This window comes from Mustela nivalis (assembly GCF_964662115.1).
Source record: "Mustela nivalis genome assembly, chromosome: 14".
Classification (NCBI taxonomy): Eukaryota; Metazoa; Chordata; class Mammalia; order Carnivora; family Mustelidae; genus Mustela; species Mustela nivalis.
This window is the reverse complement of record NC_139033.1, coordinates 91079791-91098874: the sequence shown is the minus strand read 5'-3', so window position 1 is coordinate 91098874 and position 19084 is coordinate 91079791. Positions and strand designations below refer to the sequence as shown.

Genomic DNA, 19084 nt, shown 5'->3' with positions numbered 1-19084 from the left:
GACATGGTGGAGGTTGAGTTCTTAGGTCAGGGACCAGGTGGGTTCTAGGACAGGTGTGAGAGGTGGATTCTGAGACATGATTGAAGTAGGTTCTGGGACAGGGGCAAAGTAGATGCTGGGATAGCAACAAGTCAATTTGGGGACGAACACATGGATCCTGCGCCAGCCATCCTACTCCTGAGTTCCCAGAACCCGCCCATGCATGGAGCCCCGGAGCCCTTAACATGTACATCCTATGACCGCTGTTAGCTTATCTGTTTCCCACAGGCCTTAGCTCCAACATCACTTCCTTACAGAGGCCCCGGTGGGGGGCCTCCACCCCATCACATGCCCTCTTGCTCCACTCGGCTCACCCTGCCCTGTCCCTTTCTACTACTCTGCGGAGCCAGGTGAGGGTGCCTTTACCTGCGTGATTACTTGGGCACCCTCGACTCCAGGCCAGACTGTGGCTCCCTGTGGGCAGGGCCCGCATGTGCCCCGCTCCCCAAAGAGCACAGGGCCAGGCACAGGGAGGCTGCCCAACAGTCGCTCCTACTGAACCAAGTAGTTTTTCGTGACATTAGGGATCCTGTCTGATTTACAGTTTCATTCCAAGTGCCGGAGCGGCCATTTAAGTGCGCTGTGAATCTATAAATAAAGGGAAGAGGGGTTTCAGGGCCCGAGAAAGTGAGGGAGGAAAGAAGAGGGAAGGAAAGTGAAAGAGAATGCAAGGAGGAAGTTGTAGGAGGGAGAGCCGGAGCGGGGACAGAGACCGGGGGCGGGGGAGCAGAAGGGGCACAGAGGGAGGAACGCAGAGCGAATGAATGAACGCCCGCCCGCCCGCGCGCTCCGCCTGCGCACTCCACCCCCGGCCCCGCCGGGCAGAGCGTCCCGGGGTCTCCGCCACCGCCACTCCCTTAAAGCCTCCCCAGCGGCCCCGCGCCGTGCGCGCCGGGGGTCCGAGCCCCGCCCCGCCCCCACGCCAGCCCCGCCCCGCCCGCCGCCCGCGCCCCCTCCTCCAGCCGGCCAGCCGCGCGCGGCATTGTGGGAGTTGTGGTCCGCGCGGCCCCGCGGAGCGCAGAGCGGCGTCGGCACCGGTGGGGGCACCGGCTCGGCTCCAGCTCGGGCTCCCGCGGCGTGGGCCGGGCGGTGGCCCCGCGGCGCGGGCAGGGGGCGTCTGCGCGTCCGCGCCCTCGGGCGGCGGCGTCCCCCCCGGCCCCAGCATCCGCCCCCGCCGCTCGCGCGCCGGCGCGCAGGTAAGCGGCGTCTCCGGGGGGCTGCCGGGCGCGGGGGGTGGGGGGGAAGACGGCGCGGCCGGGCCGCCACCACCCCACCCCCGGGGAGAGGGGGAGGAGGCGGGGGCCGGACGGCTGCAGGCCCGCGGTCCCCACGGCTGGCGGCGGCGCGGCCGCTGGGGATGCTTGGGAACGCCGGCGCTCCCCCCCCCCGTGCCCCGCGCCCCGTGCCCCGCATCCCGGCCCGGCCAAGGGGCCCCGCCGCCCGGCACTCGCTACGTGCAGAGCGCCGCCGCCGGGGCTGTGTTGGCGGCGGGCAGCACCCTCCTCGTAGCCCCTGCCCCATCGCGGTGCCCACCGCGGCGCCCCATGACCCTCCTCCCTGCTCCCTTTCCTTCCCATCTCTCCCCCTTCCCCCAACCCTGAGCGTCACCCACTTCCCATATTTCTCGTGGTGACCCTCCTCCCCTGTCCCATAAGCTATCACCATAAGCCACCTTCCCCAGTCTTCAGCCGATTGCCCACTTTTCCTGTCAATATGCACTTTTCCGTGGTCCCATCCCCCTCCTCCCCTGACCTCCTGGTGGTCACCATCTGTGTTAACCCATCCGCTGCCCCCACCTTTCCCCCACTCTCCAGAGTGGGCGGATGCTGAAAAAGCTGGCCCAGAAAGTGAGGAAGAGAAGTCTCCAGTTGCCCAAGGGGGAAGGCTGGTTCCAAGACAGTTCCCAGGGTCCTGGGTGGGGAGGGTGACCTGCATCATACCCCTTGCCCTGCTTTGCCCTGCTCTTTGGGGGTACTTCTAGGGCAGCCTGGCCGCACCCTGAGAAAGACCAAAAGCTCTTTAGCACTGGGCAGCTTCTTGGATTGTAAGGTGAACCCCATTAGCCAAGTTAGAGCTGAGTCTATCCCCCATATGTTCATCGTATCAAAAGGTATATTTCATTGGACTTGCTGACCAATTGGCCATGCATTCTCCAGGGCTGACTGACCTTTACGATTGGAGTTATTAAAGGGCAGAACTGCAGTGACAGGTCCCTGTCCCTAAGGAGGACAGACATGAAGCAGATGCAAATGATGAGATATGTGAAGGAAACCGGACATTACTGTGGTCCCTGAGCCAAGAACCGGACAGGGGGAGAGAATCCATGCCTTCGTGGATTTCCACTGGCGCCTTCGTGGTTGTCACTGGGTGCCCTGAGTGTTGTATGTTGGAATCAGTACTTAATAAGCTGCCAGTCACCCTGCAAATGTAAAGGATTTTTTAGTGTCACATTTCAGCCGTGAGCTTTTAAACTCACCTCTGGGCTCAGGGGCCTGCCAGTGTCTTTTGACTAAAAGGAAGTGGCAGGTAAGAAAAGTCCTAACTTTGGCTCTCCGTGCTGGTTATGAGAACAGGATCTGAAGCTGGGCTCAGGGCATCAGGATCTTTTGCTGCCTTTTGTTTATAGTTCAGGCTAGGGAGCGCTCATGGCTGGTGTTGACTAGAATGAGGCTTCCCCCAGGAGGCTGGTGAGCTCCAGGGGTGTCCAATGAAGAGATCTGTTCTTCATCCGCCCTGTGTTCCAGGTTTTCATTGTGCTGGAGTTAAGCAATTAGCAGAGCTGATGGGGACTGACACTTAACAGGTGTTTGCTAAATTATCACCATCTCACTTCTCAACGAAGAGAAACCTCTTCTCCTGAGAGACTGAGTTTAAAAGTTCCAATTAGAAGTTGAGCTCAGGGAGGGGGGAAATCCTTTTAGTAAAAGTGCTTGTTTTTCACGCAGATGACAGTTTCACACTGAATTTCAGGAATCCTGGAGTTCTGGTTGGGAGACAGGCTTGCAAACAAAACATGGGAGAATCATCCCAGATTTTCTTTCCCTTCCCCTTTCAAGGGAACATGTGCCAGTTACGGTATGGCTAGAGAGAACCAGGGGCACCAAATGGTCTGTTTCCATCCAGTGGGGCCCAGATCTGTGAAGAAATTGAGAACGTGTGAGAAAAAAAAAATTGAGCTGCTAGCCTCCCCACTCTTGTATTTTTCCTAGAAACATAAAAACGGCCATGAATATTTAGCATGTGCGTTTTTGACTTGCTAAACATGATAGTCAAATGATTCTTAATTCAACCTAAGCTGGGAAGATGCAGGCAGGCAGTGAATGAGCACCTAAGGTTTCTCTTTCATTTTTAGTCTTGCCAGTCTGGAGATAAATAAAAGTCAGCTCAGATACGTGGCAGCGAGAGTGTCCAGAATTTGCTTTTAGGGTCCCTCATCCCAAGATACCTGTCCCCAATGCCCTGGCTTGGTTTTGTTGGCTGACCAACACGGGCTGCCACATGTCTAAGCACATACTAAATTTTCGTTGTGACATCCTAAGTGTTTTATATCTGTTGTCACTTTCCTCCATCCCAGGAGATGAGCATGGCCCAGTCTTAGAGATGAAGGAACCGAGAGGGAAGTGTCCTGCCCACAGTCCAGCCCACCTCCAGTCTGGGTTCTTGGCCTCTCTGCCATCTCGCAAGAATTTTCCAGCCAAATGTCCCCACAGAAAGGAAAGGGGACAGCTTCCCCAGTTTTTCAGTTGCCTTCAGTTCCCAAGAGAGAAGGTAGTACACAAAACGACTTTTGTGAATTACTCGGCCCCTTGCACCGAGGGAATGTATTAGGCTTGTGGGAGATTGTAGATCTGGCTGTTCTGGAAAAAGCAGGCTGGACACAGCATCTCTCAGCTGGGAAACACGGCCAGGCTTTTGTAGACACGGGCACCGTGACTGCCGGGCTCTGATCTTACTTTTAGGTTATTAGGGTAAACGGCGTGCCAGACGCTGGCCCCAACCACTGGCGGGCTACTTGGCAGAGTGCTCCTGTCTGTTCCGGAGACAAGAGACCTGAGAGGACTTCTGTTTCCATTCTCCCCCATCACTTCCTCTCCTAACCTGCGGGTGAGACCAGGGAGTAGTCTCTGGACTGGCTAGACAGAAAGGCCCAGTGTCAGCTGTGGGGGTGACCCATGACCCAAGAGCCCACCCCTCCTTCCAGCTTGAGTGCAACCCAGCCTTTGTCAGCAGGGCAAGAGAGATTAAGCAAGAATGATGAAGCACCATAAGAGAGAAAGTAAAATGGGGACCGTGCAGTTTTGTGGTTCCTTTGCCATTTTTAGGAATCTTTTATTTATTTTAAGTCATTTCTGTATTCAACATGGGGCTCGAGCTCTTGACCCCGAGATCGAGGGTTGCGCACCCCACTGACTAAGCCAGCCATGTGCCCCTCCTTTGCCAATTTTTTTTTTTATAAAAGATTTTATTTATTTGTTTGACAGAGGCAGCAAGAGAGGGAACACAAGCAGAGGGAGTGAGAGAGGGAGAAACAGGCCTCCCACTGAGCAGTGAACCTGATGTGGCCTGGATCCCAGGACCCAGGGATCATGACCTGAGCTGAACCACCCAGGTGCCCCCTTCCTTTGCCATTTTTAAGATGCTTTTGAATCCAGATCTCTCTGTAAAGGTACAGAGACTTAAGGAGAACAAGTATTTATGAAATGCCTACCATGACTAGACATCATCATGCAGCCCTCCGGGGAGTGTGTGTCTGCCCTGGCCACATGAACTTGGGTGAGGTATATAATCTCTCAGGACCACAGTTTCCCCACCTGTAAAATGGGGCTGATCGCACCCCCTACAAATGACACAGAGTAGATGGGCCTTGGGTAATCGTTAGTACTGGTTGCAAATTATGCACCGTTGGCCTCTTGGGAAATTGGGGGGTGGGGGGGTGTGGCAAAATGGGGAGAGAACACACAAGATTGAGAAGTGTGTCCCCTACCCACAGGGACCTTCCAGAAGGATCTGTGATTTTACATTTCAGTTGAGGATATATCCAGGTATAAAAATTTATGCTGGTTTACTTTTTTTTTCTCTTGTCAGGTTCGAAAATCGTTTCACGGTGACTGATCCCACTTGCTGGCCTGACCAAAAGCGGCTCCTTCCACCCAGCTTGCAGTGACTTTTTTGCAGGGAGCGGAGTGGTGAGCCCAGATGTGGGTCAATGCCACACTTGGCAGGATCCGAGGAACCGTGATGGCAGCCATGCCTCCCCTGGCCCCAGCCACCCCTTCCCCCTAATGTTAAGCTGCAGGGTGCGGGTGCCCTTGGGACCTCTGAGGACTGACTGTCTGACCTTGCTTCACCCTGCCCCCTGCCCCCAACGTCAGCTCCCCCAAGATGTCGCTTGAGTGGCTGGTGGCCTGGAACTGGTCGCTGGACGGCCTGCGGGACTGCATCGCCACGGGCATCCAGTCGGTACGGGACTGCGACACCACGGCTGTGGTCAGCGTGGCCTGCCTGCTAGTCCTGTTCGTGTGGTACTGTTACCACGTGGGTCGCGAGCCGCCCCGGCCCTACGCAACCGTCAACTCCCTGATGCAGGGCACAGATGCCGCCGGGCTGCAGAACGGCTACGCATACTGCCAGTCACCTGAGTGCGTGCGCTGCGCCCACAACGAGGGCCTCAACCAGAAGCTGTACTACAACCTGCAGGAGTACGCCAAGCGCTACTCCTGGTCCGGCATGGGCCGCATCCACAAGGGTATCCGCGAGCAGGGCCGCTACCTCAGCAGCCGGCCCTCCATCCAGAAGCCCGAGGTCTTCTTCCTGCCCGATCTTCCCACCACACCCTACTTCCCACGGGACGCCCAGAAGCACGACGTGGAGCTGCTGGAGCGCAACTTCCAGACCATCCTGTGCGAGTTTGAGACCCTGTACAAAGCCTTCTCAAACTGCAGCCTCCCGCAAGGATGGAAAATGAACAGCACTCCCAGTGGGGAGTGGGTCACCTTTTACTTGGTCAATCAGGGGGTTTGTGTTCCCAGGAACTGCAGGAAGTGCCCACGGACGTACCGCTTGCTTGGAAGCCTTCGGACCTGTATTGGGAACAATGTTTTTGGGAACGCGTGCATCTCCGTGCTGAGCCCGGGGACTGTGATCACGGAGCACTATGGCCCCACCAACATCCGCATCCGGTGCCACTTAGGTAGGTCGTGGGGGCGGGGGCTCAGGGCACAGCCTGCCCGACACAGCCACCCTGGGCCACCAGAATCATGCCTGTCTGCACTCCACAGGGCACATCTGTCAAAGGTCGATGCATTATGTGCAGAGTTTTGACCGCAGAGATTGAGTCAGAAAAGGAACTTGCGAGCAGTAGGATCTGACAGAAGGTCTGTCCAGGGGAGCTCTCTGCAGTGGTGGGAACGGCCTCTATCTGCACCATCCCAGTACAGTAGCCACTAGTACCATGTGACCGCTGAGCGCTTGAAATGCAGCTGGTGCCAGCAGGGGACAGAGTTCTGTCTACACTTAGCGAGGCACCCGTGGCTGTGGCTACCATATCAGGCAGCACAGCTCAAGAGCCCAGAGGCTGTTGTAACCGTCACAGGTTCATCCTGATGCCTGGGCTGCTACACAACATGCCCTCGTGCCTCCCAAGTCGATGGGGCATGCGTGCGTGGTGTTAGTGCCGAGTTCATTCAGGTTTGAGGGCAGTTGGTACCATGCGCGACAGTGGCCCTAAGAATGGGGTTGAAGTCAGCTTGGCCATGTTTGCGTCCTGGCCCCAGAGGCTGCTGGCTGTGTCAGCTGCGGCAAGTCACTTTGCCTCCCTGCACCTCCCATGTCCTCACATAGAGAGAAGAGGTCAAGAGCTCCTTCCCATGGAGGTACTTGGAGGGTCCGCTGAGAACACGTGTCATGAAGCGTTTATGCGCATGGAGCCGGACATGCAGTGCTTACTCACCCGTGAGGGGGGCTTCGCCATAGCTCAGCACACAGGGATGTTCGCTCCCCCGAATGCCTTGTTCCTAGTGACTCATGATAATAGGTTGGTACCCCCAGTTAGCATCCCAGACTGTGGGGCACGCCCAGAGCCCGGGTAAGGTCGGCTTCAGGAAATTCTCAGCGCTAGCTGCCTTAGCTTCGGAACAGAGGATGAAAAAGCCCACGTGGAGGAGCCCCAGTCAGGGCTGGAGCGGGGGGCCTCATGCTGTTCTATAGACAAACCACAGGGCAGCCTCCTGGGCTCTCCAGCCCCGCTTTCCCCAGAGCCCTCTGCTTCCCCTGCCCCATGCAGGGAGCCTGAGCAGAATGGGACGTGGACAGAGGGCTTTGCCACTTTGAAAGACAGCTAGATTCGAGCAGTTGATACTCTGAGTGTTTACAGAGCAGAGGCAGGACAGGGCAGAGGGGCCAGAAGAGGGAGCCTGGCTCCGTGGTCAGCTCTGGGACTCTGGGCAAGGAACGGAGTCTCTCCGTGCCTCAGTTTCCTCATCTGTAAAATGGGAAGTAGTGCTTACTTCAGGACCACTGACAGGGTTAAATAAAGTGGTATTTTCTGTGGCTGCTTGGCCGGGAGAGAGGGGGTAGCTAGTCCCCTGGAATGAAACCTGTGCTGGGCAGTCTAAGAAAGGATCCCTAAAACCTGGGCCCTCAGGAAACAGTGGGAAACCATCAGGCTTCGGAAGCAAGCACCCCCGGACTCAGCTCTGTCGGCCCCAGCTGCCGAGTGATCTTGGCTGGGACCCCGAAACTCTGAGCCTCGCACAAGGGTGACAGTTTATGCCTGGGGGCTCTCTGGAGGATGAGAAGATGCATGTGGAGACTACGGGCAAGTAAAGGGCAGTCAGGCAAAGGGCACTCTGATTAATCAAGGGGGCAAGGTGGCCATCTGAGTGGTCTCAGTAAGGTCACCATACAGGACTCCAGGGCACACTCAGATCTCACATTCCATCCCGCTAGGATGGAGCAGAGGAGTCTTCCCCCTGAGCCCCAGACGTGGCTGAGGGCTCGGGGGAAGGGGGGCCGAGGTCAGACAGGTTGGGTGGGAGCGAGCCATGCAGGAGCCCCCCCATGCCCAGCTTTGAGATGGAGACTGGGGCCATGGGGAACAGTACTGTGCTTTCTTCAAAGGTTTTCTTTGGCTGTTTTTCAAAAGCTTCAGAGTGACCCGCAGGAAGGGCGCCTGTGGACTGAGGTAGAATTCCAGGCAGGTGTGTTCAGTGGCAAGGGCAGCAGGGTGGGGGGCAGAAGAGCAAGGCTTTGCCTTCTGTGCACAAATGCCTGTCGTGCACCTGCGTGGTGCGTGTGTGAGTGTAAACCACACCCCCACAGGCCTTCCGTACGACCTGTCGTTCCCTTCTCAACCCTACTAGTTCTTGCCACCAGAAAAACTGGGCCGTGTCATGTTCTCCTGGAAGGAGTCCCGCTGGACTGTGGCCGCTTCCCTGAGGCCGGGGCAAGCTCCCTGGTTAGATTTGCTCAGCATTTCCTCCTTTCCACGGTCATGCACACGTTTGAATCCACCACGGAATGAAACAAAGGTGGGTTCGATCCCTGCGACCTTGGGTGTTGCCAGAGAGGGAGCGAACCTGGTACGTCCCTGGTGACCACACCTTGGCCAGAATACCTGGCTGGAGTGCAGGAGACACCCTCTATTTCTGAGCCCTGCTCTGGAACTGCCAGCCTTTGTCCCCTTTGGCTGCCTGCCCTCTGAGCTGTGACTCGTGGAGCTGACCCCACAGACACCTGAAAGCCCGGCCACGGCTGTGCATTCCCCCCAGTCCATTCATTCACCAAAGACCTCTCTGAGCTAGCTCTAGGGGTGGCGTCCCTTGGTCTGGACCCCAGACCCGTGGGACAGCTCTGCCTGTGGGGCTGGGACGTCCTGACCACATGGCCACAGACCTCCAGCAAGTGACCTCTGACGTTCACAAGGCACGTTGACTGGGGAGGCAGATGCCCTTCCACACGGCCAACCCTCAGGAAAGGGCAGATGAAAATGCACGAGCATATTCAGCAAATTCTTGCTCAAGAAGCACAGTTAGACTCTCATTGCCTTTTCACGTGCATGGTGTTGGATTTCTGGGCCGACTAGCTGGGTGGAATTGGCAGATCAGCTTGTGTTTGCCTTGCTCCCCGGAGTGCCAGCCTCCAGTGTCCTGAAGTCGGGGGAGGGGGCGCTGAGCCCTTTTTGCAGCCTTGACCTGCCTCGTTGGATGGTCGGTAGGGACAAAGAGCAAGCCCTCAGCCAGAGCACGTGGGGTCTAGCTCCATCCCCAAGAGCCCCCTGATCACTCTCTCTGGGACAGTATTGATCATCTCTGCCAACCAAGCTGGTTTGGGGGCAGTAGGCAGGAATGGAGTGGGGGGCACTGGAAGGCCAGGGCATGATGAAGGGGAAGGCAGAAGAAAGTAAGCAGGGGGCTGTCAAGCCAGCAGGCCAGACCATTTTTCTGCTGTGCTGTGGTGCATGGTGATGAATCATTTAGTGGCCCAGAGAAAGGAGAGCTGCTTTCTGAAGCCCTAGGGTGGAGGGTCCCTGCAGAGAACCATCAAGTCCTAATGGCCTCGTCCAGTCAGTGAGGGTTCTCTCCTCCGGGCCGGTCACAGCCCTAAACCCCACCGCCCTCCCCAGCAGTTGTTACCAGTAGCAGGAGATGGGAGATGATGATTCCAGAGTTGGAAGGCCCTTCTCGCCTGATTCAGTGAGATTGACAGTGGAAGCCTTTACTACAAGAATGGACAAGCACTTTAGTGCCACCACTGCTGAAATACTGTCCAGTGTCATTAGAGCCCATTCTGTGGTTTGGATTTAAACCTCATGTCCCCACCAGGACTGAATAGCAGACTTCTGGCAGGTCACGTCATTTCTCTGAATCTCAGCAGCTCCGTCCGGAGAGGGGCTGAAGGGATGTCAAAAATGCTGATTTAGCCCAGACTTGCACTCAGGCAGTTTGTATGTTCCCTGTGGCAAGGACAGTGGCCATATAGCCCCTCAGGTAAGCACGCTGCTGTTCCCCCTTTATAGGCTCAGAGAGGTGAAGTGACTTGCACAGAGTCCCGCGGCAGTGAAGGGTCAGAGCTGGCCCTCGAACCCCAAGTCTTCTGTTCTTGCCGCTCCTCCGTGTGGCCTCTGTGACTTCCTCCTGCACACGTGCTTCCGGTTCAAGGGGCGTATTAAAATGCTTTGTTAGCAAGAACTCTCTTTTATGTTCATCCTAAGGTGTCAGCTGGGGTGTGTGGTGGGCAGGGCCGACTGGTCCTGCCTCACGGTTGTGCCCGTAGTCCCCCAAGACGAACAAGACCACCACGATCACATCCCCTCTGGCAGGACCCTGCTTCCTCCTGATGCATCCTTCCTGAGAGAGCTGTGGGGCCCATCCAGCCCCTCGGGACTCTGTTCCACGGCTGTGGTGGTGCCTTCATTTACAGACGTCCAGGCAGTGACAGGGCCCGGGTGTTTCCTCGGATCCTAGGGTGGGAGGCGGGGACGTGAAAGTGGGCACACAGCATTTCAGCTAGGCCCGCTCCCTACGGTTATGCACCCCTGCTTGGCACCTCATGTGCTCGCCATTGTGAATGTATAGAGGCTTACAAAGATGTGGGCCTCTTTCCCCATGGAGCTCAGGCATGGCCTTAGGGGTGACCTTCAGTGTCACGGAGGGCGACCAGAGGAGCTTAGACTAAGAACATGCCATCCTCAGGCCCCGACATGGATTTAAAGCTTGGAACCCAAAGAGGAGGGCCTGGTTTCATCTTAACCAAAAGAGTCCTAGAGATTGGGGTCTAATAAACACAGTTTACTGAGCCAGGCGGGTTATAAACCTGGTCTTCCTCAATAAATGGGGGTTGGGAGAATAGGAGGTCCCACAGATGGGCTTCAGGGATCTCAAAAGTGCAGCACAAGACTTGACAGAGTGACCCATGACCCAGAACAGATGAAGCCAATGGAGGAATGTGGTTTTCCAGGGAGCTCGGTGACGGTTGGGGTCCACAGCCTGTATTTCCTCTGCCAAAGCACCTCCCACCCCAGACAGGGCTCTGAGGGGTGAGGCAGAAGGCCAGGACACTTCAAAAGTTGACAATTTGTACCAAAACAGCCCATCCCCCCATCCCACCTGCCTTCATTCTCTTTTCTCTGCTTTTCCCTCAAAGGTCTCAAAACCCCAAGTGGCTGTGAACTGGTGGTCGGGGGGGAGCCCCAGTGTTGGGCAGAAGGACGCTGCCTGCTCTTCGATGACTCTTTCCTGCACACTGCATTCCATGAAGGTGAGCGGCTGCCTTTCTCTTTTCTTTAAGTTATAGGCTGTATTTCTCAGCCCAGTTAGGTTTCCAGAAAAACTGAGCACAGTATATAAGCCCCCCCCCATTGCCCCTTCCATTACCATCTTACTTTAGTGTGGTACATTTGTTGCAAGCGACACATAGAGTGACAGGTTATTATTAATTGAACTCCAGTCTCCTTCGGGTTCACTCTTGTTGCTGTGTGTTCTGTGGGTTTTGACAAATGCGCAGTGACACGGATCCACCCTGACAGGATCATACGGGAACGGTTCCACCGGCCAAAAAGTCCTCTGTGCTCCAGCTAGCCCTCACTCACTCCTTCCGTCCTCTGCCCCTCTCCTTTCACACGCTCCACCCAGAACCTCAGGAAACCGTGCTAACATTCCTGTTCGGAGAGGAGGCGATCTTCCAGTGCAAGCCAAGGGACAGGATGGGCCCTGCCCGGAAGCTCACTCTGGGGGTCCAGCACTGCATGGGTCCTGGCTCTGGAACGGTTTGAACCTCTCTTCTCTCACACCCCCTCCCAGGTTCAGCAGAGGATGGCCCACGGGTGGTTTTCATGGTGGATTTGTGGCACCCCAATGTGGCAGCAGCTGAACGTCAGGCCCTGGATTTCATCTTTGCTCCGGGTCGATGAGAACCTTTTCCGTGCTGGAGTCGGCGACAATGGCCGCGGGTCAGCCCGGGCAGACTGGGGTACGGTCCAGCCCCAACCCGTGCTGTGAATCCACGCTCTGAGTCCTGCCTCACCAGAAAGTTCTTATTTGGGGTTTTGAGATCACGTGGGCTCCCTCTTTCCTTTGGTTATTGTAAATGGGAAATTTTCAGCTTGTATCGCCTTAGATTTTTCTTTTTTTCCTTTCAGTCATTTGCTTCTGAGATTCCTTTCTGCCTAATAGCGTGTTACTTTGCTCTGTGACTGGGGGCTCTGTGCCTTCGGTGTGACTGTTGTCTGTGCCATGTCACGTACCTGGTTTTTTCAGTGCTCTGGAATAGAGTAACCAAGTGGTTATCTGTCTGAATGTAGTCACGTAAAAACTCCTTGTGGTCATCTGAAAGAAAAACGAACAAAACAAAAACTGCAAACCAGTGTTAGAGACCTTGGCCTCTGTTGCCGTCACGGTCACACAGGGGACCCTTCAGCCACCGGGGCAGGGGGACAGTCTGCAGTTCCCACACCCGGCTGGCTTCACGGGCAGGGCGGGCCTAGTCGGGGCGGCATGCACGGCTGGGCCTGAACAGACTTGTCACCGTCGCCCCCCCTCACTCCCAAACCCCTTCAGGTCCCCGACAGCGGGGAGCATCTGGCTGGTGGGACTGGAGGCTCCTGTGTAAACACGGCTTTCCTTCCAAGCTGAGGCTGGTGTCCTCAAGAGCCAAGTCGGAGCTCCCACGGATCAGCTGCCGAATGTGTGATCCGCTTACCTCACTGCCCACAGGAGCCCTCCTGCCAAATGGGGCCGGGAACACTCCCCGCGCAGCCGCTTCAAGTCCGCGGCAATGAACGTTCAGACCAGCCGTTTGGCTGATAGGGACTATGGCAGCGTGAGACTGTGTGCTCCTCCAGTGACATTCCAGCAGCACCTTCCTCTGGCAAAACTGGAATTGTCGATCTGACCAAAAACGTGTCTGTTTTGCTTTGGAGTTCTGTTGCCTATGATTTTCCATTTATTTGTCTGTACATAAGTGTTCCAAGTGCTGGACTCTGAGACAGTGGAGGGGTCGGCCCCATGTCTTCGTCTCTGTGCAGGGGCGCATGCCGGGTGACGATGACCTAAGCCAGGGGGTGTGAGCGGGGCCTTTGTGGAGACCTACGAACCCAAAAGACCCACAGCGGTGGAGCTGGCTTTTTGGTTTCCTGTGAAGGATATGGCCAGCTGGGGGCACAAATTCTAGAAACATTCTCCTGTGAACCGAGGTGTGCAAGAGTAGCCTTCAGCTGTCCTAGAGATGCCTTTTTCGAATCATGTATCATGGGCAGTGTTTAATGTATACAGTGGGCGGTGTACAGCTGGTCACCCGTACAGGTCCAGGGTTCTCTCGGAACAGAACCAGCAGCTTCCGGGAGTAATGGCCGTCAGACGTGACCCTGGGCCGAGATGCCCTAGGCAGTGACTGGCAAGGGAGCAAAGAAAACCTGTTTCCATTGGAGTCAATGGATCTTTTTCAGTGAGTGGAATGCCGGACAGGGCAGCAGTTTCCAACATACGTGAAATCTTTTTACTCATTAAGTATCTTGTCAAAGAATCACCAAGGTGCATGATTTCTATACATACTGACTGCTCTCCGTTTACAAAGTCCACAGCCCACACGGGTAACCGGCCACCGGAGCTCATGTGCCGTGCTTGGGGAACAGGAGATAAATAAAGGACCTTGCTGAAAACCAGAGTGAACTGTGAAAGTGGTCTGTTGGGGAAAAGAGGGCACTTGGCAGGAGTCACTAGGAGTTTGGATCACGTCGCAGAGATGGGTGGGGCCCCACAGGCACCACTGTCTATGGTGAGTGAGACAAAAACACAGCTCTCCAGTTATGGGTGTGGGCTAACAGGAGCAGATCCATGGAACTCTAAGTGGCACTCGAGGCAGAGAACAAGGAAAGGTAGGGGTTGGGGGGTACTCAGGACTCCGTGCCAGGAGCTGGCTTCCGCCCAACCTTGGGCAAGTCACGGAGCCTCTGGGAGCGTCGCTGTGCTCCGCTGCAGATATGGCCTCATCCCTACAGCAGCAGTGAGGTCCCCTTTCTGCCATAGTGGTTCTGAGCAGGTGCAGGGGGACAGGTGAGAGGCAGGACAGGTAAGAAAGAGGCAGATCAACACCTCTGATCAGTGGTGGAGGTGGCCTGGGGAGCCAGTGGCCCCTTCCCACCGCCTCAGTACAGGGGAATTCCGAAGCAAGTCCCTTAGTTGACATTTTTCCTTTTAAAAAGAGGTAGGTGGGGCGCCTGGGTGGCTCAGTGGGTTAAGCCTCTGCCTTCGGCTCAGGTCATGGTCTCAGGGTCCTGGGATCAAGCCCCGCATCAGGCTCTCTTCTCAGCAGAGAGCCTGCTTCCTCCTCTCTCTCTGCTTGCCTCTCTGCCTACTTGTGATCTCTCTCTCTCTGTCAATAAATAAAATATTAAAAAAAAAAAAAAAAAGAGGTAGGTGATGCGGGTGGCCTGGGGCTCGGGGAGCAGCCAGGCTGCCTGGTGTTTTCCCAGCAAGCTTGCTTCCAGCTACAGTCCTGGCTGGGCTCTCTCAACAAGCAGAAGGGAGGAGCACCACTTGCCCGGGGCTGAGATGTTTCTCGCTCTCCTGAAGTGTGCATTGCCAACTAGGCAATTGCTAAAATAATTTACGCGTTACAGCTAAGGGTGCTCAAGGTGAAAAAGGGGAGCCATCGTGCCCGCCCAGCTTCAGATGAGAAGCCCTGCTTCCATCCTGACACAGCCCAAACCACCTTCAAGCCCAGACCGCACAAGGTCATGTCCTAGGACTCCCAGGCACCTGCTCCTTATCCCTACCCCCTACCACTGCACTCACCCAGATTGTCTGGATTCCAGGTTACACTTGTAATGTTGAATGGCCTACGGTGTATAGCTTCGTATAGCCAGGGAGGGGAAAGGTGATCTAATCCACTGGTTCTTGACTTTGCACAATACAATCACCTGGGGTGTTCTGAGAAATAGTGATGCCCACATCACCCCCACCCCCGCCCCAAAGCATCTCATTTCTTTGTTCTAGGGGTGGAACCCAGATCTCCGTATTTGTTTTAACTCGTTTCCTGCCCTGATTTTAATGGAAACAAGAGTCAATGCCCATTAAGAATGACAAGGCCTTTGAAACCAGCCAGCTCCAGGTTAAAGTCTGGACAGTGTTCCTGTGTGACACCCAGGCCACTTCTAACCTGGGTCTCTAGTGAACAACCACTATTTGTAACATTCTCCGACAGTACCCTGCTGAGCCCCTTGCAAGATGTAGCATCCCCATTCTTAGTTCTTGGGTTTCTTGGATCTGGTCTGCCCCAACTGCAGGGCTGGGTTCACCATCCAGACCTGACCAATCAGAGCCTTCCAAACTCTTCGGCACTCGGGAATTAGGTCAGGGCTGCTGACAGAATCCTGTCCTTTGGCTAAGATCATTGAGAAAAAAAAGTTACTTTTCATGCAGTAGAGGTGGGGATCTAAGAAAATCTGACAGTGAAATCCACAGAGGAAAGCAGGTGCCACCGTGTGGAGGTCACCAGAGTCCCTAATCTAGCTTTGCCTGGAACCAGCGCTACCACCGGACTTACCACTTCCACAAGCCAATAAACTCCCTTTTTATTCTGAAGCCAAATTTGAGCTGCAGTTGCTGTCCTTCCCACCAAAAAGTCCTGACCCACTCGGTGAGGTTCATCTATAAAATGGGCTAAATGCCCACCTTCACAGGCTTAAAGGGGGCTTTGAGTAAGATAACAGTATGTCACAATCTGGGTGGATAGGAAGTGCTCCATACATATTTTTTAAATGTTAAGTAATCAAAGCAAAGGCTCAGTACAAAATGCTATTTGTGAGGACCATTGGGCCCTGCTGCCAGCAACTTCCCCCTAAGATACACCTCCCTGCTAAATCTTGCTAACCAGATGTAAACACAGGGGACAGGACAGAATAAGGCCATATATTTTCAGGCTGCTGACAGATGGCAGTGGAAATACTCAAGCAGATTGTAACATTAGGTGGCAGGCGGCAACACACACAGAGATGGATTTACTTTCTGCCTCCTTCCCAGGCACACACGTCAGTCCTAACTTCTGATCACCTACCCTTTCCCACATTTCCCCATGTCTGATGCATTAGACACCCCAAACCCAAGGTGAGAGTGCTTTCTCCCCTGGGTACAGAGAACTCTGTGCATTCTAGAAAATTCTTCTGCCTATATTAGTATCCCATGAGTCCTTGGGGCCCACACTGGGGGAAGCAGAGACAGCTGTGTGCATGTAACGCAGAAAAAGTTAGCTCATGGCAACAGTCCCTGTGGCCAAAGCCACGTGGCCAGCTGGAGGCCAGGCTGGAATGAGAGGCCAGGCCCCAAGCACGCTGTCTGGCAGCCTCTTGACCTCCAGTCACACGTTCAGACCTCCAGGGCTGGCACAGGGACCTCTTGGAGAGGCCATTTGTCCTCTTGGGACATTCATCGAACCCCACGTTCTGGGAGCCCCCACAATACGCCATGCCTTTACATAATTACCTTTTCCTCTCCATGTCAGAGAAGACACCCAAGTTCCAAGAAGTCAAGTCCCTGAGCCCCAGCAAGTCAGAGAGATGTGATCTGAGCCCAGGGCCCACAGAAGCCCCTGAGGGCTGGTTGGAGGGAAGACACACACAGTGCCTTTTCGCCTGCGCATGGGAGGTGGGGCTGCTTGTCTCCCCCTCCCCCCTGCCTAGGGAGCCTCATGGGGTTTCAACATCCAGGCCTCCAGCCCTGCCCCGGGGCACTCTGCTTGGAACACGTGCGTGCACGCTTGCGCGTGCGCACACACACACACGCACACACACACGGGCACTCAGGGAGTGGCCTCTGGGCTCTAACACGATTCATGAGCACTGTGGATTTTATTCCCAGAAGGATAGCCAATTTACTTGTTAAAGGTAAACAGAGAGGAAACGTCCTTTTTCAGTCTCACAAAGCCCTGAGAACCTTTACCTTAAGCTTCCCAGATTCAACAAACACCTTGAGAAAAGATCCAGAGTATCTTTTTTCTCCTCCAACCAGCTGACAAGTGTTGATTGTACACCCTGTCCTCCCCAGTCTCCTCACGATGTTCCCAGGGGTTGGGGGGGACAGGGACTCCCCCTCCCATCACCCTGCTTCTCATCTGTTCAAGAGCCAGTGACCTTTCTCATGAGAGTCCGATCCAGTCACTCCCCTGCTTCAAAGCTCTCCTCTGCCCAGGATAAATTCCCAGCACCCCTGTAAGCATGCAGAGCTTCTTGGTGGGGGTGGCGGAGGTGGTGGGGCCCCATCTGTGCTCTGTGGCACCGCACTGTCCAGACACCAGGGGCTTGGAATTGCCAGGACACACAAATCACTTGCAAGGCGAGCGTGTTGGTCTCCTGTGGGTGCTATCCCGAGGCCAGAATCCGTCCCTCACTTCCTTAGGCATCTGGTGGCCCTGGCTTGTGGCTGTGTCACTCATCTCTGCCTCACCTCCTCTCAACAGGAGTCATTTTCCTCTGCCTCTCTGTTAAGCAGGCTTGTGATGGCACTGGGGTATTCCAGAATATTCTCTGCATCTCCAGGTTTTTTTTTTTTTTTTAAGATTTTATTCATTTATCAGAGAGAGAGTGAGAGAGAGAGCACAGAGGGTAGAGGTCAGAGGCAGAAGTAGACTCCCCGCTGAGCAGAGAGCCTGATGTGGGTCTTGATCCCAGGACTCCAGGATCATGATGTGAGCCAAAGGCAGCCACTCAACCAACTGAGCTACCCAGGCACCCCATGCACCTCCAGATTCTTAATCACACCAGCAGGATCTTTAGCTTCTGAGGTAATACAGCAGCCAGGAATGAGGAGGTGGTACTTTTGGGGGCCCCCCACTCACTGCAGGGTGGGGTGTTAGGAAAGTGGTATTGGTGGGGGTGTGAAGGGCATGTCAGCCACTTCGGAGAGGACCACCATGGGATTAACACTTGAGAGATTGTGGAGCGGCCGCCAGGCTCCACGTGCTACTGCTGTCAATGTGACAAGACCCAGAGAGCCTGGATGCTCCTCTCCAGCCTCGCTAGGCAGCTTGATTAGGCTCAAAGCACCATCCCACCGCCCTGCCCAGGGACCAGAGGCCCTTTCCCAGAAGCAGTCTGAATGCCACTATTAATCACACCAGGGGAACTTGATCCTGAAGCCAGCATGGACTGACCCAAAACAGAACTTTACCCTCCTCCCCATCCCATGTTCCCTGCTGGCATGAGGCTGTTTTCCGGGGGAATGGGGGCACTCTGGTGTCACCTGTAAACCAAGGTAGGGAAGGGTCTGTCCTGCAAATGCCACCTCCCTGGGGGCACATCAGCCCGGGGTATGGGGCTCACACTAGCAGGAGGGTCCCTGCTCTGGGGAGCCCAGAGTCCAGATGCTAATTTTCAGAATATGGGCCTGGGACTGTCAGGAAATGACGTCCTCACAGCCACCAGAACTTCTGCAGTACTGAACAGGAAGACAGAGGGTTGAGCAGTGTGCTTCCAGCGGCCTCTGGGCCCTGGTCAGTGTCAAGGCTGCCACTGAGGTCATGGAGCTGAGCTCCATGGCAGAAAGTAAACGGGACCAGAGAAGCAGAGGGAAGGGGTATGCCTGTGCCTGTTTATGGACTCCAGCTTTTCTGAATTAATCCGGGTTGATGAGCTAAAGTCCCATCTTGGTGGAGAGCAGAAGGTTCACAGCACAAATGAATGTATGCAGCTGTCTTCTCTGCTCTGGTGCTGGGGGACACTGGCTGAAGGCAAGTTGGAGCCAGAGGGCAATGTGCCGAAGCCGCCCAGGGAGAGCCCAGTGCTGGGCTGATGACAGGGAGGTGTTCAAGGCTTCGGGAACAGTGGAAATGCACACCAGGGGAGGCCACTCTCCAGGTGACCCCCCAGCTCTTGGACATGTAACCTAGGACTGAGGAAATCTGCGTCCAGAGGGACGGTCTCAGCTTCCCCCACACTGCCGCTCATCCCCCAGCTCCGCCTGCGTTTCCTCAAACTCCAGCGGAAAGCTTTGTGGGTTTTCATGCACCTCACTGTGGGCCTCCCCAAGAAGCAAGCTGGGGTGGGGCCGGGAAGACT

The 19084-nt window shown here is 55.4% G+C and overlaps 1 protein-coding gene across 2 annotated transcripts; it reads left to right on the top strand.

Moving 5' to 3' along the window:
- The first annotated feature begins 1025 nt into the window (after positions 1–1025).
- Positions 1026–13696, top strand: ASPHD2 (aspartate beta-hydroxylase domain containing 2). Of its 2 annotated transcripts, XM_082699890.1 has the most exons (5): positions 1057–1235; positions 3614–3807; positions 5125–6229; positions 11182–11295; positions 11838–13696. In XM_082699890.1, the coding sequence occupies exons 3-5, from the start codon at positions 5422–5424 to the stop codon at positions 11945–11947; spliced, it is 1032 nt and encodes a 343-aa protein (XP_082556016.1). In that variant the 5' UTR covers positions 1057–1235; positions 3614–3807; positions 5125–5421; the 3' UTR covers positions 11948–13696. The 2 variants fall into 2 exon arrangements, with proteins under 2 accessions (XP_082556015.1, XP_082556016.1); XM_082699889.1 differs by lacking the exon at positions 3614–3807 and having other exon boundaries at positions 1026–1235.
- The last annotated feature ends 5388 nt before the right edge of the window (positions 13697–19084 follow it).